We start from the raw sequence: 27,975 nt of genomic DNA, 5'->3' as shown, positions 1-27,975 counted from the left end.
TCAAACAAATTTTCACTTGAAATAAGTAGAAAAATCTGCCAGTGAAAGCAAGTTTTTTTGTGCTTGTAATAAGAAAGAAAAACTTGCTCCACTGTCAGATTTTTCTACTTATTTCAAGTGAAAATCTGCTTGAAAGAAGTAAAAAGTGTCTAAAAACAAGCTGCTTTTTATGTGATGAGTCTTATTTTAAGTAGAAAGAGATTTGTTTTGACTAGAAATAAGACAAATATTCTTGGTAAGATCTTGAGTTTTTGCAGTGCATAGTGTGTGGGAACTGAAAATAAATATGTGAAGCAGCATCTTCCATGTCTGTAATGGATGTATGCTTGAGTCTATAAGGTAACAATCATATAAAAATAATTGACTAAAACTAGAGGAAAATAGTCGTGGGTCATTCTGACTAAAATAAAACTAAAATGCTCAGAGTTTTAGTCGACTAAAACAAAAAAAGAGCATGAACGTGACTAAAACTAATAAAAACTAAAGTGACAGTTTGGCACAAAGACTAAAACTAAACTAAACTAAAGTAAACTAAGGCGAGGAGGAGGAGGAGCAGCTGACCTTGAAGTGAGCGTTGGCGGTGGTGAAGAAGAGTTTGCGCTCGATGAGGTTGATCTCGTCGGCGCTGCTCTTCTCGGCTCCGAGGCCGACGGCCCCCGTTCCCTCCGGCTTGGCGAGGTGGCGGCGGATGATGAGAGGATGAGTCCTCAGGTAGTTGTAGAAGCTGAACACCACCGGGTTGCAGGCCTTCACCATCACATCTGACACACGGGGAGAAGGGAGGAGAAAGAGAAGAGGAAGAGGCTTTAAAAACCCTCCTGGTGTCCTTCTGTTCCCTTCCTCCATCCTTCCTTCTTTCCTTCCTTTTTTCCATTCCTTCCTTCCTTCCTTCGTTCCCTTCGTCCTTACTTCTTCTTCCTTCCTCTTTTGATCTAATTGGCCCAATCTGTTGCCTCCCTCCATCCTTTTTCCCTTCCTTCCTTCCTTCCTTCCTTCCTTTTCCCTTCATCCTTCCTTCCTTCCTTTTTCCTTTCATCCTTCCTTCCCTTCATCCTTCCTTCCTTCCTTCCTTCCCTTTTTCCCTTTGTCCTTCCTTCCTTCCTTCCTTCCCTTCGTCCTTCCTTCCTGCCTGCCTTCCTTCCTTCCTTTTTTCCCTTCATCCTTCCTTCCTTCCTTCCTTCCTTCATTCCTTCTTTCCCTTCATCCTTCCCTCCTTCCTTCCTTCCTTCCTTCCTTCCTTCCTTCCTTCCTTCCTTCCTTCCTTCCTTCCTTTTTTCCCTTCATCCTTCCTTCCTTCCTTCCTTCCTTTTTTCCCTTCATCCTTCCTTCCTTCATTCCTTCTTTCCCTTCATCCTTCCCTCCTTCCTTCCTTCCTTTTTTCCCTTCATCCTTCCTTCCTTCCTTCCTTCCTTCCTTTTTTCCCTTCATCCTTCCTTCCTTCCTTCCTTCCTTCATTCCTTCTTTCCCTTCATCCTTCCCTCCTTCCTTCCTTCCTTCTTTCCCTTCATCCTTCCTTCCTTCCTTCCTTTTTTCCCTTCATCCTTCCTTCCTTCCTTCCTTCCTTCCTTCCTTCCTTTTTTCCCTTCATCCTTCCTTCCTTCCTTCCTTCCTTCCTTCCTTCCTTCCTTCCTTTTTTCCCTTCCTTCCTTCCTTCATTCCTTCTTTCCCTTCATCCTTCCTTCCTTCCTTCATTCCTTCTTTCCCTTCATCCTTCCTTTCTTCCTTCCTTCCTTCCTTCTTTCCCTTCCTTCCTTCCTCCCTTCCTTCCTTCCTTCCTTCTTTCCCTTCCTTCCTTCCTTCCTTCCTTCCTCCCTTCCTCCCTTCCTCCCCCCTGAGACTCACCGGGGTTCTCGTCGTGGTCTTTGGGGATGCGCTCCAGCAGCGTGTCCAGGGCTCGGGTGTAGTCCTTGATGATCCAGTAGGCGATGCTGCGGAGGAAGGGGTCGGGGTGCAGCCGGGAGCAGTGGTACCCGCTCCCGTCCCGGTTGCAGCCCAGCACCTTCTCGTGCAGCAGACCCCGGCACGTGGACGAGTTCTCGAAGTCGGCCTCGTACAGCCGCGCTACGATCATGGCCAGCTGCAGGTCCTCCATCTTCTCCAGCAGCACCTGCACCGGAGGAGAGAGAGGAGAGAGAGGCAGAGCTCAGTCCTCATGTTTCCATCCCATTGGCATCACAAATCCTCTGGAAATTCTTATGAACGCAGCAAAAGGCACTGCAAAAACTCAAACATCTTACCAAGAATATTTGTCTTATTTCTAGTCAAAACAAATAATCTTCAGTGTTATTTTTCTGTTAATGTTAATTATGCATCCTTCTTCTTTTCTTTTGTTGTTTGTGTTTCATTGTCTTTCTATGTTGCACTGTACATTTTATTGTTCATTTCTAATTTTATTTTCCTGTATTTCTCATTGTTTATCTTGAGTTCATGTAATTCTATGATGATGGGAGTGGAACTTTGTCCTAGGCTTCGTTCCCTCCTTGCACTGTTTTAAAATTGTGCTAAATAAATAAATCAAATCAAATCAAACCAAATCAAATCAAATCAAATCTCATTCTACCTAAAATAAGACTCATCACATAAAAAGCAGCTTGTTTTTAGACACTTTTTACTTCTTTCAAGGATATTTTCACTTGAAATAAGTAGAAAAATCTGATAGTGGAGCAAGTTTTTCTTTCTTATTACAAACACAAAAAACTTGCTTTCACTGTCAGATTTTTCTACTTATTTCAAGTGAAAATTTGTTTGAAACAAGTGAAAATGATCTAAAAACAAGTTAATTTTTAGGTGATGAGTCTTATTTAAAGTGGAAAGAGATTAGTTTTGACTAGAAATGAGACATTTTGACAAGAAATAAGACAAATATTCTTGGAAAGATTTTGAATTTTTGCAGTGGGAAAAGTGCATTTCCATCCACTACAATCTGGAGTGAGCTGCCGATCTGCAGGAGAAAGACGGCAGCGTGCACAGTGATGTCATAAGTGCAACGATAAAAAAGATAAACAAACGGGAAATCCAGTGGTGAAAGGAAAAGAAGGTGAAGAAGAGAAAAGATTCAGTAGAGAGAGTTTTTGAAGAAAGAGTTATAATAATATAACAGCCGTGTCTGCTGACTTGGACGTGCACAAATACGCAACTTATTCACGTATCCGTTTTCTATCACCAAACCGCATTTATCTGTATCTGTAAAAAAAGAAAAAACAGGGGTACCTGCCCCATGTTTTTTCTTTTTAAATATTGTACTTGTACTTATGGTTTCCTTTTCTTAACCCTCTTGTAGACTGGCAATGGAAATTAGCTTGGTAGCTAGAATTGGGTACATTTACATTTTATTTTAAAATGTGTATCAATGTACATTGTCCCTCTCCATCAAATAAAATGAATTGAATTGAATCTGTATGAAGACAAAACATTGTCCACCTCCTCCTTGCTCAAAGAAATGTGAAAGTTGATGTTACCACTCAGCAGAAATTTAAAATGTGCATTAAAACAGGTGGATGGAAACACGACTATAACACATTAACACATTGTCAAAATGTCTCAATTTGAATCAAAACTAATCTCTTTCCACTTAAAATAAGACTCGTCACCAAAAAATGAACTTGTTTTTAGACAATTTTTACTTGTTTCAAACTAATTTTCAATTGAAATAAGTAAAAATGAGTGAAAGCAGGTTTTTTTATGCTTGTAATAAGAAAGAAAAAGAAAAAGCTTATTCCAAGTGAAAATCTGCTTGAAAGAAGTAAAATGTGTCTAAAAAAACAAGCTACTTTTTATGTGATGAGTCTTATTTTTAGTATAATTAGATTTGTTTTGACTAGAAATTACATTTTAACTAGAAATAAGACAAATATTCTTGGTAAGATTTTGAGTTTTTGCAGTGCGAGGAGAAGTTAAAACATTTCAACGTGGTCATTTCTGCAGCAGCGCTCCCACTTCTCTGTATCTGGATGTTTTGTCTGTGTGCATGGAAAACCCAGGCCAAGGAAAGCTGACGCATCTTATCTGTGACTTCCCTCATGTGATACAAAGCTGCAGCTCTGATTCAACACTTCACACTGTATCTGAGATGGTTTACAGTTTAAAAATAAGCATGCTGTAATGAGTTGAGTCTGTGTGTGTCTGTGTGAGTCTGTGTGTGTCTGTGTTGTCACCTCGATGGCGTCTTTGAGCGATCCGGCCAGCAGGAAGAAGGCGGCCGACTGCTCGAAGCGCTGCTTCCCCAGCAGAGAGAAGGCGTTCTTCAGAGCTGCCTTCCTCCACCGGTCCTCGCTGAAGTTGTTCTTGAAGAACTGAGTCATCTTCTCGTCGTGCTGAGACCTGGCGGATGGAGACAGATCAGTATCGCTCTTTTATTATTAAAGATTTAAACTGTAGTCGGTGTGCAGCAGCTGCAGCGGCGGCGTGGTGTCGCCTCGTACCTGAAGAGCCCCCACAGAACGGCTTTCTTCTTCATGGCCAGGTAGAACAGAGCAGCGTCTAGAGGGTCGTTGTGTCTCTGGAACGCAGCTTTACCCACCTGACGGCACAAAGATACGACAATCAATCACATAATATATAATATAATATAATATAATATATTACATTAACCTAACCTAACATTACATTACATTACATTAACCTAACATAACGTTACATAACATAACATAAAACAATCTGCATTTTAAAGCAAATTGTCACATACTTCAGTTAATATGTTATTTATGTATGAGCTGTATAACTTAAAGGGATAGTATCATTATTTTAAAGTGTGGTTGTATGATCTACAAATAGCCCCTAAGTACTTTAATTGCAGTAGAAGACTCTCTGCACTCCTCCCGTTAGCAGCGCCAGACCATAATAGCCCTGCCCAGAGATTTACAGCATACAGTGTTGTGAACAGACCCAAAGAAACGGCCTATTTTCACGGCCTAAAAGAGGTTTTACCTGAAAAAAAATACACAGTTCCATTGTTCACTATAATATAATTTTTTCCAGCCCTTCAAAGTGCAGGAAAAACACAGTTTTTATTTGGACCTAACCAACTCACGTATCCCTCCGCCCAGGGTTAGCGCCCACCGATCAGCAGTTGGTTAGGTCCAAATAAAAACTGTGTTTTTCCTGCACTTTGAAGGGCTGGAAAAAATTATATTATAGTGAACAATGGAACTGTGTATTTTTTTTCAGGTAAAACCTCTTTTAGGTCGTGAAAATAGGCCGTTTCTTTGGGTCCATTCACAACAATGTATGTTGTAAATCTCTGGGCAGGGCTATTATGGGCTGGCGTTGCTAACAGGAGGAGTGCAGAGAGTCTTCTACTGCAATTAAAGTACTTAGGGGCTATTTGGAGATCATACAACCCCACTTTAAAAAAAATGATACTATCCCTTTAACTCTATTTTGGCACTTACATCATGATGATGGGACAAAGACATGACATGACTGATCATGATGCTGTTAGAATTTTTTTATTGTCTTTGTTTTGTTGAAATGTTTTTGTTGAATCTGTAAAAACAGACCGACACTCTGAGCTTTACAGAGAGATGTGCATCGTACTGTCATTTACCCATCTACAAACGGTTTTCTTCCTTTTAATTTAATTTATTTTAACATTATTTTACATCCTGATCACCAGATGCTCTATTTCTGATCAACTAGTCCTGATGACTCTGTATATTGTATCTGTATTATATTTGTATCTATCTGTATCTATTTGTATATATATATATATTTGCTGTGGTACCTTCTCCACCATCTTCCTCAGCGTGTTGATGTTGCGGACCCACCAGCCGATGCCCACGGCTCGGAGCTCGGACCACTGGGGGTCTCCTCTCTGCATGGCCGGGATCATGTTGAGCTGCTCCTCCTCCGCCTCCGAGTGGAAGGCCCAGGCAAAGTGACAGGTGGACAGACCTGAGAGGGGGGGGGGGCGGTGGTCAGTCCCAGCAGAACAATCTGATCATACAATACAGGCAGCAGTCTTCTACTGAACCAGACTCATTTAATGCTGCAGACACCTCGGAACTCAGATTTTTCCAACCTCCGACTTGAAAAAGTGGTGGTTGGAAAAATCTAAATCAAAACTGTTTTTTGTGTTTGATTGGAAAATGGAACGCCGCCTCATGTCGGAGCTCCCACTCAGGAAAGTCAGAGAAAAAGATCTCCCCCTGGTAGTTGTGCTGGTTCTGCTGCTAGTGCTGGTTCTGGTACTGGTTCTGGTAGCCACTTTGGTAATGATACTGGTTTTGGTACCAGTTCTGGTGTTACTTCTGGTACCGGGTTTGGTACTGGTTCTGGTGTTAGTTTTGGTACTGGGTTTGGTACCAGTACTTGTTCTGGTACCGGTTCTGGAACCAGAACCAGAACAGTTCTGGTTCTGGTACCGGTACCGGTTCCGATTCTGGTGCTAGTTCTGGTACCGGTACTAGTGCTGGTTCTGCTACAACTGGTGTTGGTCCTGGTGCTGGTACCAGTTCTGCTACTTCCTGTGTTGGTGCCGGTGAGTGGTACTAATACTAGTCCAGTTAGAAATGATACTGGTCCTGGTGCTGGTGGAGTTTCACTGAAGAGACTGGTTCTGGTTCTGGTTCTGGTTCTGGTTCTGGTTCTGGTTCTTGTTCTGGTTCTGGTTCTGGTTCTGGCACTAGTGCAGCTAAGACTGGTAAAGGTCCTGGTCCTGCTTCTGGTCCTGGTTCTGGACTTGGTGGATCAGCCAAACGTCTAAACAGTTGGTAGCTGCAACGATTGGGACCAGGACCAATCAAGAGTCCGTCTCTTCGAAATAATTCAAGACTGCGGTCGTACTCGAACCTTGAGACTTGGGCTTCGCCAAAACCATGAGGACGCATGGCCCGGGTCAGATGTAGGACTGTCCTGCTTTGGACCAAAGGTTCTGGCCTTGACAAGTCACGGGCGAACCCTGTGAGGATCAGTTGTCTGATGTCACACAACAATCTGCACCGTGCAGACTGTGCCTCCTCGTACTGGATTGTCTTTTGTTTTATTGTATATTCCGTCTATTCTGATTGTCTGTTTGGTGTTTTTAATGTTTGGTTCTGTTTATACACGAGGGAAATAAAGAAATGAAATATATAATATATGACTTTCACTATTTGAATTGAACTAAACTGAAATAAATTAAGTTTTCCATGATATTCTAATGTATTGTCATGCTCCTGTATCTTCTGTGCAGAGTGTGTGAGTGCTGTACTTTACCCTGGTGCAGCAGCTGCATGCGGTAGAGCGGCGGCAGCGAGGTGAGCAGACAGGTGTGCAGCCGCATGGCCAGAAGGTAGCGGAGCCCACACTCATCCAGAGCTTCTCCACCTGCAACAACAACAACAACACAACACAACTGTTCTTGAAATCAGGCAGGAGGTTCAGGAGCATCGCAGCGAAGACAGAGAGACTGAAAAGAAGTTTCTATCCACAAGCTGTCAGGCAACATGCCATGAGCATCTCTCCATCTCTCTAACCCTTTTGCCCTTTGCACTTTATGCCCTTTGGTTTGCACTTGATCTGCTTTTTAAACTTGGATGTTGCTGCACTAATGAAATTTTCACTGCTTGTTGTAAGTGTACACTTTAAAGGGATAGTAGCATTTTTTTAAAGTGGGGTTGTATGATCTACAAATAGCCCCTAAGTACTTTAATTGCAGTAGAAGACTCTCTGCACTCCTCCCGTTAGCAACGCCAGCCCATAATAGCCCTGCCCAGAGATTTACAACATACAGTGTTGTGAACAGACCCAAAGAAACGGCCTATTTTCACGGCCTAAAAGAGGTTTTACCTGTAAGAAATTACACAGTTCCATTGTTCGTTATAATATGTAATTTTTTCCAGCCCTTCAAAGTGCAGGAAAAACACAGTTTTTATTTGGACCGAACCAACTCACGTATCCCTCCGCCCAGGGTTAGCGCCCGCCGATCAGCAGTTGGTTAGGTCCAAATAAAAACTGTGTTTTTCCTGCACTTTGAAGGGCTGGAAAAAATTATATTATAGTGAACAATGGAACTGTGTATTTTTTTTCAGGTAAAACCTCTTTTAGGCCGTGAAAATAGGCCGTTTCTTTGGGTCTGTTCACAACACTGTATGTTGTAAATCTCTGGGCAGGGCTATTATGGGCTGGCGTTGCTAACGGGAGGAGTGCAGAGAGTCTTCTACTGCAGGGGTTCTCAACTAGTCTCACTCTGGGCTCCACATTGTCCCGTGGTCATTAAGTCACGACCCACTTTTATAGAATTCAAACCAAGATTTTTTTTTAAGCCTTTAAAAACTCATTTAGCTCTTTATTGAGCAAAGTGCATTTCAGAGCACATGAATGAAACTGAGGAGTTACCATGACAACTGCATGTACGGAAGTGAATAAAAAAATATCAAATTGCACAAAATAAAGACCCACAAAACAAAACAAGATTCACTGCATTCAGGCCACATTAATAAGAAACTGATATCTTTGCATTCAGAGCAAATAATAAGAAAGTGAGGAGGAGCATTACAACTGCATGTGTTATATATTACATATTTTTCAAAATAAAAGACATGTCCAACATCAGATGAACATTAAATATTATTTACTTTTTTGACCAGCTGTCCGCGACCCATCCAGAACGGGTCCACCAGTTGAGAACCACTGTTCTACTGCAATTAAAGTACTTTGGGGCTATTTGTAGATCATACAACCCCACTTTAAAAAAAATATACTGATACTATACTATCCCTTTAACTATGCATCTTGAATCTTGAATCAACACAACACACAGAGGAGCCGTCAGTCAGTAACTCTGCTGCTGCTGCTGCTCCAACGCTCCGGTATCACTCCAGTTCAGCGTCCGGCCCTGAACCTGCTGCTTACTTACTTAGCCCTGAACAACCTGAACAACGTCTTCCTCCCAAAAGACTAAATATACTAACAACGGAAAATTGGAGAAAAAGGGACAAGGATGCCAGTTGTTTCTATACAGCCACGGCTCGGGGTGTTTATGGTTCATACAGATATTTGATGGCTGGAGATACGAGCTATCAACAGGAATTATGCTTACGGCTCATCTACGTCTACAACCTTTAGTCAGTTTAGTGTGAATACAGTTATTATCTAGAGACCAAGGGTAACACGCAGCCGGGTCACAACACAAACCAACTCTGCAGGTGGAGACTTCCATTTTTTATCATATTAATAAGGCGATGCTTTTTATTTTATTCATCCTCAGAAAATAAACCTGTTAGAATAAAGAGACTGAGTCTAAACAGCCTGGATCATTATCTCATTAGTTTAAGTTTATTAAAAGAAATAAAAAATAATACAGTGATGGACAGACATAACAAATAAATACTTTGCAAAGACAACACATGAAAAAAAAGAAAAAATTGGGTTTTTTTCATATCTGAAAAGGAGTGGGAAGAAGTCAAACGTATTTACTCCCACCCCCCTATTCATAAATTAGCTTTTTTTCTTTGTTTTTCTTTTTTTTTGTAGTTTTTTCTTTGAGGTAATGTGGGAGATTTATTTTTTTTGATTATTCTGTTATATGTATTTAAGTGATATTATGTATGGGTTGGTATATTTGTGTTTAAATTCTGTATGTTTTTATTATTTTGAGTCTGATGTAGAGGATCTATATCCTGTATCAGATGTTTTTTCATTAAATTTCATTAAATATCAAGCTTCCTTGTCCTTATAATCTATAAAATAAGTTAATTCATAAGTTTATCTGGTTTTTATTCTAGTATATTATCACTAATCTTCATCTCTCTAACATATAGGCTTTATTTAGACTTTATTTTTTTGCACATATAAAATAGAACAAAACATTTACTTATCTCTCTTACTAGTGAGAAAGATACGAAAAGAAAAAGAAATGTGCAGGTGAGGTCTGAAACCCGAAAGGCTTATAACACGACCTCACCTTGACCTAACAAATAATTGAAACACAGTAAAGAAATAATAATCACATACCTTGTGCAAGGTAGAGCATATACATATATGGATTTATTCTAGTATATTATCACTAATCTTTATCATCTCTCTAATATATAGACATATAGGCTACATACTGTATATAAAGACATATACAAGTGGGTAAATACCCAAATAAATAATAATAAGCACCTCATTCCTGTACATATTGAAAATCATTTCTTTGTATTTCTTTTTGAACTGGATTATGTTTGGACATTCTTTTAACTCCACATTCAAACTGTTCCATAGTTTAATTCCACAGATAGGAACACAGAAGCTCCTTCTTGTTGTGCGTATATTCTGGATTTTGTTATGTTATATACACTGAAACCAACTCTTTAAAAAAGGTATAAAAAATAAAAAATGTAAAAAAAAGAGAGGAGGTCAGAGAACAGTGAAGCTGCAGCGACGTGTCTACATCACAGGGAGGTGAGACTGGTTTTATCTGACACAGAGGAGAGCGTCTTCATGTGTTTTCATTTATAATATGTGACATAAAGTTAATGCACCACTTTTCCAGCTCCTTTTTACTGCTGCAGTCGCTCCAGGTGCTACGGTAAATAACACACTAAATGTTTTTAATCTAATAATAAAATCCTATCACGATCATTTTTTTTTTCATATACTCGTCTTTTTCAGACTTTTTACAAAGGGAAATAAATACCGTCTTATATTTGGGTCAATACGGTCGTTATATACAGATGTAATAGAGAGAGAAGAGTGAGGAGAATCACACTGTAAAATAAATTAAGAGTGCACGATGACACTGTTGTGTTGTAATAAGAGCTGGAGGCTTTGAAATAATGTGAATGATCTGAATGTGAAGAGACAGAACACACCCTGACCTCATTCAACGTCTTCTACTATAGATTACTGTACAGACTGCAGCCTACACACATGCATGTAGAGTATCTATACAGTGTATACATGCAGTGTGTGTAGAGTGTGTGTAGAGTGTGTACTGACCTGTGTACTGCTGGTCGGTGGAGCTGGTCACCTCTGCGCTGGTCGTAGCCACGGTATCGGCCAAGGCCACGAGGAACATCTGCTCCAGTCTGGTGAGTCCAGGGAGACTGGAGTGCATGAGGTGGCTGGACAGGACCTGCACACACACACACACACACACACGCACACACACACACACACGAGGATGAGGAACAGCCCAACTCTCTCAGTAGCTCGTTCACATGGAGACAAATATTCAGATTAGAATCAGTTTAGAGAGTCTAAACTGAATGCAAATGCTCCGTATGAACACTTCAATCAGAATAAATAGGTGGAATAACCCTTTTCTTAAAGGTCCAGTCTGTAAAATGATGGTAAAACCGTGACATCCAGTGTTCAGATTCTAGATCGCAGCACACTGATGCTGCATTCACCTGCAGTCGGGCAGACGGCCGTCGCTAACAAACCAGATGTCATTTTAGTCACAGAAGTCCAGAGAAAGCCGGTAAAACAATACCACATCGCCATGACAACATATTGTCACGTGTATTGTTTTGCCTCGTGCTGACGGACCACTTGTTTACATAGAGGCTTGTTTATGCCGTTACGTGCAGCGGCTGCTGTCCGTCTGCCGTCTGCCCAATTTCACGTGAATGCAGCATGAAAAATACCATTGAGTTGCTTGTGATATACAACCACAACGCTAGATGGAGGAATTCCTACACAATGCACCTTTAAAAATATTGCAATATGCTGTGATTTATGAGCTTTTTTCAAATGAAAACATCTGTTTTTTTCTAACAGGATAAACTTCTTAGTCTGTTCATCTCTCCACAGTCATTTTTATAGATGCAAATTGGATTCAAGTCAATCAAACATGTAGCTATACATCTGACAAACTGAACTGCACTAGTTGTCTAATTCAATTCAGTGTCGTCCGTCTGCCCTCTGCCCAATTTCATGTGAATGCAGCATGAAAAATACCATTGAGTTGCTTGAGATATACAACCACAACGCTAGATGGGAGGAATTCCTACATAATGTACCTTTAAAATTCGAATATAATTTGAATATTTAACATAAGAATCATCAGTCAGAAAGAGGAAACGGTCTCCATGGAAACCCAGCATGTGTGAACGGCGCGAGCGAGGCGACTGATACCTGAGCGTGTTCTGGTCCGAAGTACGTGGGTCCGTACTGAGACAGGTTGATCACTCGAGACTTCTTCTCTGGTTTGTCGGTGGCAAAGTTCACAAAGTCGTCGGTGGTGACGGACTGCACCTGCACACAGACACACACACACACACAGACACACACACACACACATACACACACACACACACACACACACACAGAGGACACAGGTGTTACAGGTGGAGCTGGACCACACCTGTCACTCAGAGTAGAGGATGACTTTTTTCGGGAACTCCCACGGGTCACGTGACTCCCGTGGGATGGGAGTCAGTTTCACCTCTAATCACGTGATTGGGCAAGAGCGAGTGTGAGTAAAAATTAACGGCAGCAGAAGGGAGCGGGATCTATGACAGCAAAATCAACGGGATTGGACGTTGTAGTTTTCATTCAGCCTCACAACACTGCATCACAAGAGAAAAGAACTACACCGGAAATTCGTACTACGGTACATCCTGTAATGACCGTGAAAACTGCAAAATTTTAGAAAAGCTGAGCAGGACTGGGTGGGAGTAAAAACTGATGGGACTGTCTCTTTCATTCTCTCTCCCAGAAGTCTGGTTTAAAGATGTGCAGTCTATGGCTCAAACTTATCTATGACATAATATAAAACAGAAAGGTGAAATCCGGCAATCTGATTGGCTGTTAACCGTGGTATAATGAGCATATACCACGACTACTATTCTAAAGCCTTATCACAGCGTAGGCTATCACTCCGCCTCAGGCACGTATGACTGGTATGAATGGAAGTTGTTGTCATGTATCCATGACAACGGACTGTTGCAGTCCGTAGCAAAAGACAGTCGATGTTTTTACGATGTTAAAAAATGTAATAAAGTAGTGTAATTGACATGTTGAAGGTGAACTTTGACCTCCAGAGGGTTAACAATGGTAGAGGGGACTGAGCAGTGACAGAGCTACTTGGAGCTAACGTCTGGACAGCTGGGACTAGTTTTTATTGGATAATATGTATTTCTGGTTGAATAAAACTACATGAAATTGATTGCGTATCCCTCTTTCATATTGTCATTATTGGTAACCGTTTTATAAAAGCAATATATCACTCCAGGCCGTGGTATATGCTCATTCTACCACTCTAAGGGGGAAGAACAACGCCCCTTAGCCGTGGTAGAATGAGCACAGACCACGGCCTGGAGTGATATATTGCTTAAATATCTTACATGCTTAGAAATTAAGACAATTTTATCAAAAACATGTTTTTGTTTTTAAACCACACCTACAACAGTTCTCTGTCACTATCTATCTGTCTCTCATCAGAGGAGACAACAGATTACATTTTGGAAACACTCATCAACTCAGTGTTGATAGTTTTCTCGCTAGGACTGGGAAAGAAATCTTTGGTGAGGTCTGAAAAAGTGAAACTTGAGATCTGACAGCTGGTGTCATGCTGTGATAAATCATTTTCCAGGACAACTCAAAGCTTTTCCAGGACTATTTCTCTCAATGTCCATGTGTTTTCCAACCATTTTCCAGGTTTTCCAGGTTTTCCAGAACGCGTGGGAACCCTGGGATTGTGTTAAAGGTTTGTTTTGGGATTGGGCAGGACTGGGATTTTTTCTGTGGGAGTCCTCTAACTCAGAGCTCAGAGGTCAGAGGTGGTCCTACCTGGAAGAGGTCTGCGTACTGGTCCTCGGTGGACTTGTGCCCCGCCCCGTCGCCGTCGGACGCCTTCGGCCCCTTGGCGGCGTCTTCGGCGCCCTTGTAGGATGTGTCGAGGTCGGCCTGCATGAGCGCGTAGAGCGGCAGCGGCGGGATGGAGTTGATCTCCGTGTAGTCGCGGCCGCCGTCGCGTCCCGCTACGATGGTGTCTTTGGCCGTGCTGCCGGTCACGCTGATGGTCCGGGACAGGTGTCGCCGGGCGCCGCCCTCGCCCGCTTCAACGTCCCTCACCACGGCAACCTCCCCGGCGATGCACTTCACCAGGTGAGCCAGGATGGCCTGACATACAGCAAAGGGATAGTTCAACATTTTGGCAAATTCGCCTTTTAATCATGTAACATTATGTAACATTACGACACATGAAGCAAATACTCTGAACTACTTTAAGCAGTAGGTCCGTTACCTTTAATTGTCGGTGCAAGCTATTTTTAGAACGGCGGAGCAGAGCCGTGAGCTGCTCAGAGCTACACTACGCTAGGTTAATTCCTGCAAAACCGCTGATGCACGTTGCCTTCAGGGACAGTTTTCCATCAACAGTCTCTGAATTTCCCTCTAAAACAACTCTGTGTGGTAACGTTGTGTTATTATCTCATAGCGTGGTGAATGTGCAGGTCACAACTTGTCCACCAGAGAGTTGTGGAGTTGTTGGATTGTGTATTTGATGAGTTTGATGAGAGAAACCAAGAAATCCCATAATGAGCCTCCGTAGCGTAGCTCTGAGCAGCTCACGGCTCTGCTCCGCCGTTCTAAAAATAGCTTGCACCAACAATTAAAGGTAACGAACCTACTGCTATGACTATAGGGATTATGGTGAGAGGAGGATCTGACTAAATGTTGAACTGTCACCTGTGAACTGTATTATTGCTAAATGTACAGCTGTTGACCACTCCCGTACTTTTTGTAAAAAAAAAAAACACATTTATTTTTTTGTTGTGACATATCAAAAAAGATTTTGGATCATGAGTCTGACTTTCTAACGCTACTAAATCTGTTGTTTAACCATAAGTCTGTCTCTCTGTCTGTCTGTCCATCCATCCATCCAGCTTGACTGTATTTTTCTAAAGTGGAGCATACAGTATAGCTACATATCTACATGGATATAATAGATCTAATAGATCCACAATGAAGTGGAGGCTTCACCACAGGTTAACTGTTATTTTGCAGGTGGGAGTTTCTCGTGGGATTTTGAAATCTTGTTAAATTTTTCAGAATAAAATAAACCAACCAGTGTTGTTGTCACCTTGTTGGTTTGTGTGAATGAGTTAAACTAAGAGCGTCACCTTGGCGCGGCGGACCTTCCCCAGGTCCATGAGCTCCAGCAGCTGTGTGGGGTGGTACTGGGGCAGCGTGGGGGAGAGGGAGTGGGCCGCCTCGAACAGCCCCCCCTCCTGCAGCCCGGCCGGCGCCCGCAGCGCCTCGTCCACCGGCGGACTGCCCTCGAACACGCTCTTGGACCGCGCTCGCCCCTCCCACACACCTGGGGTCTGAGCTCCTCCTCCTCCTCCTCCTCCTCCTCCGGCGGCGGCGGCTGCGATGTCGGCCAGCGACAGGTTGCCTCCCCCCTCCTCGCCCCCCTCCCCAGGCTTCTTGTCCTGCCTCCACTGCGCGTACACGTGCATCTCACAGTCCATGCCGACCACCAGGATGCCGTCGCGCACCCAGGACAGCGAGACGGGCAGCGAGGGCGTCCCGTCCACGGAGGAGAGCAGGTCCACGGAGCGCAGCAGGATCCAGCGGGACCGGACCCCCTGCTTGATGCTCCCGCCCAGCGGCAGCGTGATGACCGCCGCCCCCCCGTCCTTGCCGCCGCCGCCGCCGCCGGTCGGTGGCTCGTTCACCATCCCAGAGATGCGACCGTACATGAGGATGTTGGAGCCCACGCCGACCGTCAGGATGTGGGACCCGTCCTCCTTGGACAGCCAGTCCAGGTGCACGTAGTGCTTGATGTTGGGGGAGCTGTGGTCCCGCGTCATGTACAGGTCAGACCTGGGGGAGGAAGAAACATCGTCGTCATCATAACCATCACAACAGTGTTAGTAGTAGTAGTTTATTCGATCTTTAACACAAATTGTTTTCAGTTGAGCATCAATCACAGTCAGTCAATCTTCCATAAAACCATCATTAGTTCAACTGGTTCATAAATAGATCGAAAAGGTGCAGGCTGAAGCTATGTAGCTTATAAACACCTAGGCTACCCTTTCATTCATTATTTACATAGTAAATCCATTAGAGCTCTTCATGGTTTCAGAGTCATAGAAAGAAACAAGTATCCAATAATTAACAAGTGCAGCCAAAAAATAAAAGAAATAAATCATTTAACAGCATTACAGTTGCAATCAACAACCAATTAATCAATCCTGTTTAAAGCTTTCTATCATACTATGTTTTAAGTGTTGGGAAAGTTCACGTTCAAGTTCAGTTCACAAATTGTTAAAATGAACTAGTTCAGTTCATAATTTAACATTTCAAGTTCATGTTTCCAAAACTGAACTAGTTCATAGTTCTTTTTTCTTTTCTTTTTTTTTTTCAATAAGTTGCTACAAGCTATTATTTTTCAAAATTATTCACCTTTTTCCGAACATCAAAAACGTAAGCCGGTTTTGCTCTTCCGGTGGAATTTTATGTTTACGTTTCCATGGTTTCGGTAGTCGCGGTGAATGCATGGATTTTGTTTTTTTTCTTTTTTTCTTAAAAAACTACTCAAACTGATTATTAGATTATTAAAATAGTTGACGATTAATTTAATAATTAATTGATTAATTGTTGCAACCACTTTAAGTTATCCTTCCTCCTCCCCACCTCCATCTCTCTTCATTATAACTCAGTGGAAAACCCTGATTTATCAATGGTGGCGTCCCATCTTTTATCTGTATATTAATTTTAATCCCATTGTTGGTTTTTAATTCTTGTGATGTTCTAACATATTTTTGGAAAGGATTTAAGGCTTAAGTGCAATTGTTTTGTTTATGTATTTATGGTATGGCTGTAGTATATTGTCTCATGCTTCAGGATGCCACCACATCGTGTGGATATGGGATGCAGAGTTTGTTCTGGACTGTGTGTTTTGTGTAGCGATGCCGTGTCTTTGCTCTACATCTTAAGAGAAGCAGAGTGGTGCTGACCTGCTGTAGACAAACAGGTTCGAGTCCACGCTGACTCGGGGGTCCAGGGTGGACGAGGGTCTGGTGAAGTCGTCCAGGTGCAGAGTTTGTTCTAAAACCCACTCGGAGCCGCCGGTGGACTCACACTCGTAGATGGACACGTGCATGGAGAAGTCCTGTCCAGACGCCTGCAGATGCACGGAGGAGAGAAGTTAACATGTCATGTCAGGTGTCATTGTCATTTCCTTTATATCAGCAACATATTGTAAAAGTACGATTGACAATAAAAAATAATGGAATTTTCCAGTCCAAGTCTTTAAAGGCCGTTTTCTCAGAAAGAGTTTTTCAGACTCAGACTCTGAGCTAGAAATCTCCACTTCAGCAGCACTTACAGACACCAAACCTTCCACTTTGAGCCCTGTCTATATTCTGAAGGTTTTTACAGAGGGGATTGTTGATATATCATTCACAGCCTCATTTATACAACATTTTATTACTAAAAACATGGAAACATTGGATGTTTTTAGGGCTGGTGACAGTATTTTCTCATTTACAGAGTGATAAAAAGAGATATCCAGAATCCTCCTCTGTAAAAACTTCTGACTCTAATGTGTCAACAAAATGAAACAAGAATTTTGAAAGTAGCTTTATCCATTGTTCAGATTTCTGTTCTGGTAATGTATGTAAATTAGCACATATTGTATTAGATATTGCCTCATTTACATATTTAAACATAAGATTTGACAAAACTTCTAATACAAAAGTTTTTTGTCTTAATGTGAGTGATAAACTTGGGAAGTTTCATGGTGAGATCTGTATATAATGGTTGCAAATGGATACCAACTGTCTTCATAACAAAAAGACACACCAAAAAACATCCAAATACCTCCATGCTGCTCGTATGTAATGTCCGTCTTGTATTGAAGTCTATATTTCAAGCTCCTCTTCCTGGTCCGTCCAAAGCGAGACTTATTTAATTTTTTTCGGAACAATTTCTCATTTCGGGGCTTCAATACAAGACGGACATTACAGACGAGCAGCATGGAGGTATTTGGATGTTTTTTGGTGTGTCTTTTTGTTACGAAGACAGTTGGTATCCATTTGCAACCGTCATATGGACATGCACTGCTACGCCGAGACCCCCTGTAACTCAGAGAAGCCACGGAGGACTCTGAAACTTCTCCCAGCCCTTAGTCCACATGAGGGGGAGTAGTAGATAATGGGTGAAATTTCAATTTTGGGTGAACTATTCTTTTAAGCTGTAGACGTACCTGTCCCTGTCCCGTTCCTGTTCCGGGTCGCGGCTGCTTGAAGGCGACGGCCAACCTGCCGATGTAGGAGCAGGACACGGCGACGGGCCGGCCGGACACGCACACGGCGCTGTTGTCGTCGTCCTCCTCGTTCATCAGGACCCAGGGCTCCCAGCGGTACGCCCGGTCGTCCTGCTCCTCGCCGCCGTAGCCGCCGTAGCCCTCGTCCCCCTCCACCGCGCAGCGCCAGAACCGCACACGGGAGTCGGAGCAGGTGGTGACGATCAGGTACGGAGCCAAACACACCGGGTAGATGGAGGAGGAGCTCAGGTGACCTGGGGGCGGGGGGGGGGGGCAACGTTAGACAGGATCACACTAATGCTGCCTTCATGTGCTGTGGTACAGATGGTATTTTCCACTTGTGACCTGGTATTTACCAGTGCGTTGTGTTCATGTGCTTTTGTTGTTGTACAGAGAAAATAAAGATGGTGGACACACAGATTCAGACTTGTTTCTTGGGTAAAACCATAGATATATGACACGTGCGGCATCTACGTGTATATATCTATGGGCTAAAACCATCTTGGATTGCCTAGTTCATCTCTTACAGCATGAAGATGAATTATCAAAACTCAAACGGTAAATATTAATATTCCTGGAGATTTAGCACTGGCTGTTTGGCTAGCTTTTTAAAAGCGTTTTTTACTGTACGTGCACGCATACATGAAGTGAATAGCTGCTAACTGTTTTCTAAAGGCTTGCCTTGCTTACCATTAACGAATCTTGCGTTAATTGCTCGCTGCCATCTTGAAAAGGTCAAAGGTTATTTTCATCTCGGCAGCTCGGGCATCAAAACATTCTACGAGTTGCCCAGTGGAAAAAACCACATGAGAGGGTGTTCATGTGCACTTTTCACCTCGTCTTTTGGTATTTACCATAATTACCATAGCACATGAAGGCACCATTATATTAATCTGTTAAATAAAAGTAATAAATGTAAACATGCTCTGCTGCTCCTGCACTGGTCTGAGTTCTTGGTTTGGTTCTTGCTTTTATTCATAGACTGACTTTTTATCTCATTGTTTTAATTATCTTTTTCATGCTCCATTTAATCATTCCAGCTCAACCCCAGCACATACTCACCCATACTTAAAGGCACACACAGAACAACACACACACATGCTCACAAACCGTAAATTCCGGACTATTGAGCGCACCTGAATATAAGCCGCACCAGCTAAATTTGAAAAGAAAATAGATGTTGTACATATCTAGGCCGCACTTGAATAAAAGCTGCAGGTTTTCATGTTGTAACATGAGATATTTCCACAGAAAGACAGTAGGGAACTGTGACAGTCTGTTCTGGTTACGCTCCTCTCCTCCATGTGCATTTATTTACAACGAAGCCGGCGAAAAATCAATAAATGGAGCAGTGGATAACGTTACATAACATATACGATGTTACGGCGCGTGTTTGTGTAGTCTGAACCGTCATAAACAAGTCACAAGTCATGTAGTTAACTATCACAATTACTTCGGAGCTTTTTAATTAAGGTAAAAATGTAGCATAGCCACGGGAGAAATCCTGCTTATGCTTTTTTTTTTCAAACTGTGCCTGAAAATCGGCAGTACGGCATCAACACAGCATCAACAGACAGTAACATGCCTGGTTAGAAAATAAAACACTGCACCAACACTCAAAACTAGTGTCTTCTTCGGTGCATAAACTTTCCCCACATGTCTGTCTTACTTGCGCTTCCTGCTAGAGCGCCCCCCGGAGGCCGTTAGCCAGTAAAAATTAGCCACATCGTTGTATAGGCCGCAGGGTTCAAGAGTGAGAAAAAAGTAGCTTTGTTAATTTGTCTGGTCAAACTTTGTACTGTAGTAAGTTGTTTGTTGTGTGTCCTTCTCTCTTTGTGTCTGTTTCTTACTTTCCCTGTAAATGTAGAGAAGCAGTGTGTGATGTGTGTGTGTAGCCGACCTGCGGATGGCGTTGCCCGGGTGACCTCCACGCCGTGCGGCAGCTCCAGCTTCCTGCTGAACACCAGCTTGGAGCTGAGGATCAGCTTGCTGGCCGACTGCAGGTTGGCCGTGGAGGCGGAGCGGGGCAGCGGCCGGATGGGAGACGTCTCCGGGGACGAGTCGGCGTTCAGCTGCTGGTTGGGAACCATCAGCTGACTCTGGGCGCTGAAGTCTGGAGCAGGCTCGTCTAGAGACATAGGGACAGGGGTTATTATGGGATGGGCCCAGTGGTGTAGTCTATGTGATACTCAGGTATACTCAGTATAGCCAGTACAACAAAACTATCTAACTAAAGTAAATGTCAGTGGTTCTCAAAGTGGGAGGGTTGACAGGGTTCAACTTTTTCTTGACATTTTACCACTTTTTCACTTTTTTTTTCTCAGAAATGTTATCACTTTTTAAATTATTGTTTGCCTTTTTTTGGGGGGGGGGGGTTTACCACTTTTCCAATTTTTTTTTTGAGAAATTTTACCAGTTTCTTCTCAATTTTTCTTTTTTACTTGTTTCTTTTTTTTTCAAGAAATGTTTTACCCCTTTTTGTATTATTGTTTGCCCTTTTTTTTGAGAGAGAGACATTTTCTACAATTTTTTACAAAATCTTACCACTTTTTCTAGAATTCTTTGGAGAAATTTTACCATTTTTTTAAAAAAATTTTAAGAAACGTTTGACTTTTTTTTTTTAAAGAAATTTTTAAACTTTTTTGTTTTTTTAATTATTGTTTGACTTTTTTTTATTTTTTTTATTTTACCACTTTTCCTAGATTTTTTTTTGAGAAATTGTACCAGTTTCTTCTCAATTTTTCTTTTTTACTTGTTTTTTTTTTCAAGAAATTTTACCCCTTTTTGTATTATTATTTGGCCCTTTTTTTGAGAGAGAAATTTTCTAAATTTTTTTGCAAAATCTTACCACTTTTTCGCTTTTTCTAGAATTCTTTTGAGAAATTTTACCAGTTTTTTCTCAATTTAAAAAGAAAACTTTTTACTTTTTTTTTTTTTTTTTAGAAATGTTACCATTTTTTTTTTTTTTTTTAAATCTTGAACTTTTTCTTTATTTATTTTTTTTAATCTTATCACTTTTTTCTAGAAATGTTTCAATTTTGTTTGAGAAATTGCACCACTTTTTTCCAGGAATTTCTCTATAATCTTTGAAAAAATGTACACCTAATTTAAACGTACATTGATTGTTTGTGTATTTCTGGTGTTTGCTTCAAAATTTTGTCCAATGGGGGTCCGTGGTCTAATTTGTGTCAGTTTTGCGTTCTTGAGGGAAAAAGTTAGAGAACCAGCGGTCTATGTGATACAAGTATGAATTTACCACCTAAAAAGCAGTTTACCCACTACAACACATTAGACTAAACCGCTGGGTGGGCCTGTAACTCATGCAGATAAATGATTCGACTGAAGCAGAGCGACTCACCGACACAGGCCTGGACCGACTGGAGGTGCAGGTGCCACATCTGCAGCACCGAGTTCCTGTTCAGATCCTTTTCTATCACCACCAGGAAGAACTTCTCCGAGAACGGAGCAGGTTGGAAATCTGGACGGAAGGAAATCAGATGAGTCCGTTAGTTCATAATGTTTAGTTTTCTTGTGTTCGCTTCACTTTCACACTTTCTGCATCATAAACAAAGCCATGTGTGCTGAGCTCGTTCAGTCATTGGTCAGAAACATGGAAGTCAAGGATGATGGAGAAAGCTGGGCCCAGTGGTTCAAAAGGTTTAATTTGGATAAGGAGGACACCCGGGCTGAGGCAGACAGAAACGTGGAGAAAAAGAGCGATTTTCTGCCTCTGCACTGGTCTCACATTTAGGCTTATTCTGACAAAACGGTAACTCCTATCAGAAAAAAACACAGACCATTATCACTGTAAGGACTTACTGAACGATTTGGTACGATTTTGGTGTTTCTACAGTAAATATTTTGCATAAACGTGCGAGTTTAAAACAGGGGTCCGTTCTGCTTCTCTCAGAAAATCTTTGTATTGGTGTCAGTGAGGAGCAGAGACAGACGTGGCCGCACTTAGAGGCTGATAATTCAAATTCTGTAAGTCTCTCTGATATTTTGAGCACATGGTGAGAAACAGAACAAGTTTGTCTACAAATTTGGAAAAAATCACGTGTGTAGATTGAAATTGTGGTTTGTGGTTTGTGTGTTTGTGTGTTAGTTGTGTGTCTGTACCGTCTCCAGAGGGGAAGACCGGGGTGAAGGCCTCCGGCTCCTTCTGAGGTTTGTATCCCAGGATGAAGTCCTCCTGGAAGACGTGCAGCAGCTGGGTGGTGGCGCCACACTGGATCACACACACACACGCACACACACACACACAGCATCAGCATCAGACAGGTGTGTAGGTGTGTGTGTGTGTGTGTGTGTGTGTTTACTCTGAGTGTAGAAAGAATAAAAACCCAGAGCAGCTGCCGACCTGGTTGGTGATGACGTCCAGCTCGATGATGCAGCCGGGCCGAGCGGTGGACTGCTGGCTCACGATGTTGAACACCTCGCCCACCAGTTTCTACAATACAATACAATACAATACAATACAATACAACTTTATTGTTCACCATCATGGAAAATTGTCTTCGGCTCACAGTAAAAGAGGTAGGACATATTTCATTAAAAACACAGTTAAATAAGGAAACGGTTAAAACACAATTAATCATACAATAAATAGAAGAAAGAAAAAAAGAAAGAAATTGAGAGCAGTTCATTGCCAGTGCCATTTAGGATACATTGAGACTTTTCTACACACAGGAGAGGAGTATCAGCTCATTATTATCAGTTATTGTACTATCATACTGATGTATTGTTATTTTTGGTGATATTTTGATTATTATTATTATCATCATTAGTAATATACTGTTATAGTACTGTATATGCACACTGTTGCGTTGGTAATTTTGCTTATAATGAAACATTATATTTAACATTAAATTGTTTTTTGTTGCTGTAGATGTTGTTTTATTTAATATATACTTTTTATGTAATACTTGATATATTATTTTATTTCTCTCTGCTCATGGAGATTTTGTTTAAGTTTCGTTTCATGCATGAGGTGCAGCCAGGTGAAGGTGATGGAGCACCAGGTCTGAGCTGCAGCGTCCAGCTCCATTAATAAATAAAAAAGCAGTGTGGTGGAAATTCACTGACATCTGTATTATTGTCCTTGTAACTTAGTGAAGTCATCTAGTAGTTGTAGTTTAAACCTTTAATCCATTAGAGGAGACAACTGTGTCCTGACTACAATAAACCAGGATGAACTCTGTATAACCTCGTTCTCTACTCATCTAGGTTGTAAATTCCTATAGGTAAAACTATAAATAGTTATATATACTATATATGGGGTAGACGTCTGTTAAGTATTACATCCTGGTTGTTTTATTGCCTTCGAAAGGCTAATCTCACTTCTAGTAATGAACCACAGACATACAACCACAGTGGGTTATAGGAAGGGACTGCAGTCTCTCTTCAGTATATCTATATACTTATATCATTTATATCATATTATTTTAGGTTATGTAAGCTGCTGCACGATCTGAATTTCCCTCCTAGGGATTAATAAAGTATTTATATTCTATTCTATTCTATTCTATTCTATTCTATTCTTTTCTTTTCTTTTCTTTTCTATTCTATTCTATTCTATTCTACTCTATTCTATTTTATTCTATTTTATTCTATTCTACTCCACTCTACTCTACTCTACTCTACTCTATTCTTTTCTATTCTATTCTATTCTATTCTATTCTATTCTATTCTACTCTATTCTATTCTATTCTATTCTATTCTATTCTATTCTATTCTATTCTATTCTACTCTATTCTATTCTATTCTATTCTATTCTATTCTATTCTACTCTATTCTATTCTATTCTATTTTATTCTATTCTATTCTACTCTATTCTATTCTATTCTATTCTATTCTATTCTACTCTGAGCTGCTATCTGCGGTGTAGTTCTGTGTTCTGGTGCATCATGTTTCCTCTCCACAGGCAGAACCACATTTTCCACAACAAGCAGCTTCAAAGGGAAGTTATTAAAAATCACAGACCTTCAAACACAGGTTTATATCAGCATGTAATATCTGTGTGTGCGTGTGTGTGTGCGTGTGTGTGTGTGTGTGTGTGTGTGTGTGTGTGTGTGTGTGTGTGTGTGTGTACTTACGGAGGTTTCTGGGTCCGACAGCTCGTCCAGTAGTTTCCTGGCGTCGACCACGGCCTGATACAGACGCAGGTTTTTACCATCTGACGCCACGAAGCAGGCCGACGCGCTGTTACAGTACGTTCCTGAAACACACAACACACAACACACAGTTCAACACAATCTGGTCCACAACACAATCTAATAACACTGAAGCCCTGTACAAGCAAACCCTTAAATGGACAGTTCAACATTTTAGTCAAATTGTCCCATTGCCATAACCCCTATAGTCATAGCAGTAGGTTCGTTACCTTTAATTGTCGGTGCAAGCTGTTTTTAGAACGGCGGAGCAGAGCCGTGAGCTGCTCAGAGCTACGCTACGGAGGCTCATTATGGGATTTCTTTGGTTTCCCTCATCAAACTCATCAAATACACAATCCAACAACTCCACAACGCTCTGGTGGACAAGTTGTGAGCTGCACATTCACCACGCTATGAGATAATAACACAACGTTACCACACAGAGTTGTTTTAGAGGGAAATACAGAGACTGTTGATGAAAAACTGTCCCTGAAGGCAACGCGCATCAGAGATTTTACATGAATTTCCCTCTAAAACAACTCTGTGTGGTAACGTTGTGTTATTATCTCATAGCGTGGTGAATGTGCAGGTCACAACTTGTCCACCAGAGCGTTGTGGAGTTGTTGGATTTTGGATGTTGGAACAGAACGTTACCAGACAGAGTTGCTTAGCTTGGACCGACAATTAAAGGTAACGAACCTACTGCTACGACTACAGGGATTATGGCAATGGGACAATTTGACAAAATGTTGAACTATCCCTTTAACTCTCTCTTTTTAATCAATGTGCTGTAATATATTGTTTTGTTTTTTTAGGGTGCCTATTGTCATCAGGCTAGAGACTACAGCCCTTTTTACTGTTATTGATACAGTTAATTAATTGGGATTGTCCACGACATAATAAACTAAAAAAAACACACAAAAAAAAGGTTTTATACCAAATTATGAACTGACCACAAAACGTACAACTTGAAAACAGTATCAGGATCTATAGGAAGCAGATCTACGTTGGATCTGAACTGGAAATATTCCAGATGTTGCTGCTGTTTTCCTGAGAACATGATCAGATTTGGTTCATAATGGAATAAATTGTTTTTTTTAGAGTAAATCTGACATATAAACTGAGTTAGAGCAGACTGCTGCTGCTGCTGCTGCTGCTGCTGCTGGATCTCATCACATTGTGACTGTTCACTCGTTTACTGCTGCGTCGCCTCGTCTCACCAACACACACTCAGATGATTCAGTTGCTTTTACGTCTCAGTTCTCAACATCGACTTCCTGGGGTTTGTAGTTTTTTGTCCACGGGACTCTCACAACCAAACTGGCTCATGATGGACCACATTGGACAAAAGTGTTTGAAGCCATAAAAAAGGCATATTTTACAATTCTTTAAAAGTTTTTTTTGCATGAATCTTCTTATCCACTTCTCCTCTATTGATCCAAACCATTGATTTAATTAATTTCAGACTTTTAACCCCTTCAATGCCAGAAAATAGAGTCCCTGGAAAAAAAAAAGTGGTGAAAAAAGCACATAAAAAGGGGGTTACTTCCAAAAAACTGAATGCAAATTGAATTTGGTTTGGGGGGATTAGACCACTCTTGGATATGTCATTGATGAGTAGCAACATTGATTTCCTGGGGTTTGTAGTTTTTCTGTAGTGTCAGATTAAAGAAATGGCTCCCATAGACTTCCATTATAAAAAAAATGAATGGAAGTCTATGGGGAAATTGAGTAAAATGGCTATTCGCACACGACACAGACACAGACAGGCAGACACATGAGTGTGCGGACTCAAAAACAAACACCCACACACACACACAACTCTACGTGCACTTTAAAAAAACTGCAGGTGTGTTCACCGAGCACGGAGCTGGGGATGAGCGTGGGCAGCCAGGCCACGTTGCTGAAGGCCGACGTGTGCAGAGAGTTGATCCGAGCCAGTTCTGACACGCCGCCGGTGCAGGACAGCGGGCCGATGTGGTCGACGCGCCACAGGATGAGCTCGCTGTAGATGGCGTTGGGGTCGTGGAAGGTCCTGGTGGCGGCGTTACGCAGCTGCTTCCTGCTGACGGCCAAGAGAATAAATAAATAACACATGGTCAGAAACACAGAGACCGCAGGCGGGTCATTCTATGACAATGGTAGCTTCTTGAACAGCAATTTCATGTTTCATTTGTATTATTTTTTTATGGTCACATACAGTTAACCACTTACCATTATAAATCAACATAAATTACAGCTTAATGTATTTTAATATTTCTATTATATTATATTAAAAAATGCTAAATGGTGGTTGGTGTTAATGATCATCACTGGTGTTACTAACGAAAACTGGTGTTACTAACTAGAACAATAACACCAGTGACAAATGGACAGACAAGATGGCCTATTCAAGATGGTGGACATTGCAGGCAAAACCACACTTCTTAACTTGTAAATATATCAGCTTATCATACAATTTTATCAATTATTTTAATAAAATTTCCTTTCCCCTTACTATAAACTCTATAACACCAGTGATGCATCTTAAGTCCTCACATGAAATTACTCATTAAATCTTAAAATAAAGGGTTTTACAAATAGTAACACCAGTGACATGAAATCAAGGGACAGCTATTTTTTGTAAATTATTTAAATTATTTATTGATATTTTCATTTTTTAAAGTATTATACTAAATAGCTATAACACTTTCCTTTGTATTATGGTCTTAAAACAGGAGAAAAACATTTATTTAAATTCAAAATCTGTCGCTGAACCATGACTCCTTACCCGAGGGACAGGCCAAATTCATGTCACTAACCAGATTTTCAAGATATATTTTAAAATAAATGTGCATTATAACTGACTTATGCATGGTTTCATGACAAGAAAACACTTTAATTACAAAAAAACATGTATATTTTGTGTCATTGTTGAACACTTTTGAGCGCTTTTCCTGGTGAATAATGTAGGGACAGGAAAGCGACCATTTCTATAGAATGACCCAGGCACTGAATGTGTTCATGGAGTGTGAGGAGGATGATGATGATGTGTGTGTGTGTGTGTGTGTGTGTGTGTGTGTGTGTGTGTGTGTGTGTGTGTGTGTGTGTGTGTGTGTGTGTGTGTGTGTGTGTGTGTGTGTGTGTGTGTGTGTGTGTGTTGTTATTGGAGCGTGTAATGTACAGACTCTTCACCAGCTGGACGGTTTCTAACATGGCTGCTGTTCTACACACAATATGTGGTTTATTTCTTCTTTTAATTTACGTTTAGTAATTCTTCAGATACAGAGGCATCATGCAAGAAGCCGGTGCATATTCTCATTTGTCCAGGTCATAGTATTTCAAAGGAGGTTAAATGTAAAGCAACTGGACTTAGTTATTTGTCTAGGAAGACGTTTCACCTCTCATCCAAGAGGCTTCATCAGTTCATGTAGCAGCTGACCAGGCTGGGACTGGTCCAACTATCTGGTGTGGAGACTCACTACTTAACCTCTTGTGTGGGCGTTCACAAGGCTGATGATGTCACTGGTTCCCTTTTGCCAACGACAGTCGTTTAAATGACTGTCTTTGATGGGAAGTTGGTTTCGACTTCGTTAGTGCCCTATGTTGTTATAACGACAGTCGTTGGAGTCACATGAGAGGTGAAACGTCTTCCTAGAC

The 27,975-nt window shown here is 41.3% G+C and overlaps 1 protein-coding gene across 1 annotated transcript in view; it reads right to left on the bottom strand.

Annotated features, from left to right (window-relative positions):
- dmxl2 (Dmx-like 2) overlaps positions 1 to 27,975 on the bottom strand; it is a 102,116-nt gene that overhangs the window by 42,372 nt on the left and 31,769 nt on the right. The window contains exons 13-30 of the mRNA XM_083997445.1: positions 26,196 to 26,398; positions 24,280 to 24,401; positions 22,545 to 22,634; positions 22,304 to 22,412; positions 21,543 to 21,662; positions 20,085 to 20,312; positions 18,125 to 18,438; positions 16,875 to 17,029; positions 15,033 to 15,738; positions 13,699 to 14,031; positions 12,043 to 12,162; positions 10,903 to 11,038; positions 7,195 to 7,305; positions 5,723 to 5,892; positions 4,422 to 4,519; positions 4,155 to 4,320; positions 1,843 to 2,107; positions 562 to 761 (exon numbers count right to left, since the gene is read on the bottom strand). Coding sequence (XP_083853571.1) covers positions 562 to 761; positions 1,843 to 2,107; positions 4,155 to 4,320; positions 4,422 to 4,519; positions 5,723 to 5,892; positions 7,195 to 7,305; positions 10,903 to 11,038; positions 12,043 to 12,162; positions 13,699 to 14,031; positions 15,033 to 15,738; positions 16,875 to 17,029; positions 18,125 to 18,438; positions 20,085 to 20,312; positions 21,543 to 21,662; positions 22,304 to 22,412; positions 22,545 to 22,634; positions 24,280 to 24,401; positions 26,196 to 26,398 — 3,646 coding nt within the window. The remainder of the gene's footprint in view (positions 1 to 561; positions 762 to 1,842; positions 2,108 to 4,154; positions 4,321 to 4,421; positions 4,520 to 5,722; positions 5,893 to 7,194; positions 7,306 to 10,902; positions 11,039 to 12,042; positions 12,163 to 13,698; positions 14,032 to 15,032; positions 15,739 to 16,874; positions 17,030 to 18,124; positions 18,439 to 20,084; positions 20,313 to 21,542; positions 21,663 to 22,303; positions 22,413 to 22,544; positions 22,635 to 24,279; positions 24,402 to 26,195; positions 26,399 to 27,975) is intronic.

Source organism: Trachurus trachurus, assembly GCF_905171665.1.
Source record: "Trachurus trachurus genome assembly, chromosome: 3".
NCBI lineage: Eukaryota > Metazoa > Chordata > Actinopteri > Carangiformes > Carangidae > Trachurus > Trachurus trachurus.
This window is presented reverse-complemented; position numbering and strand designations above follow the sequence as displayed.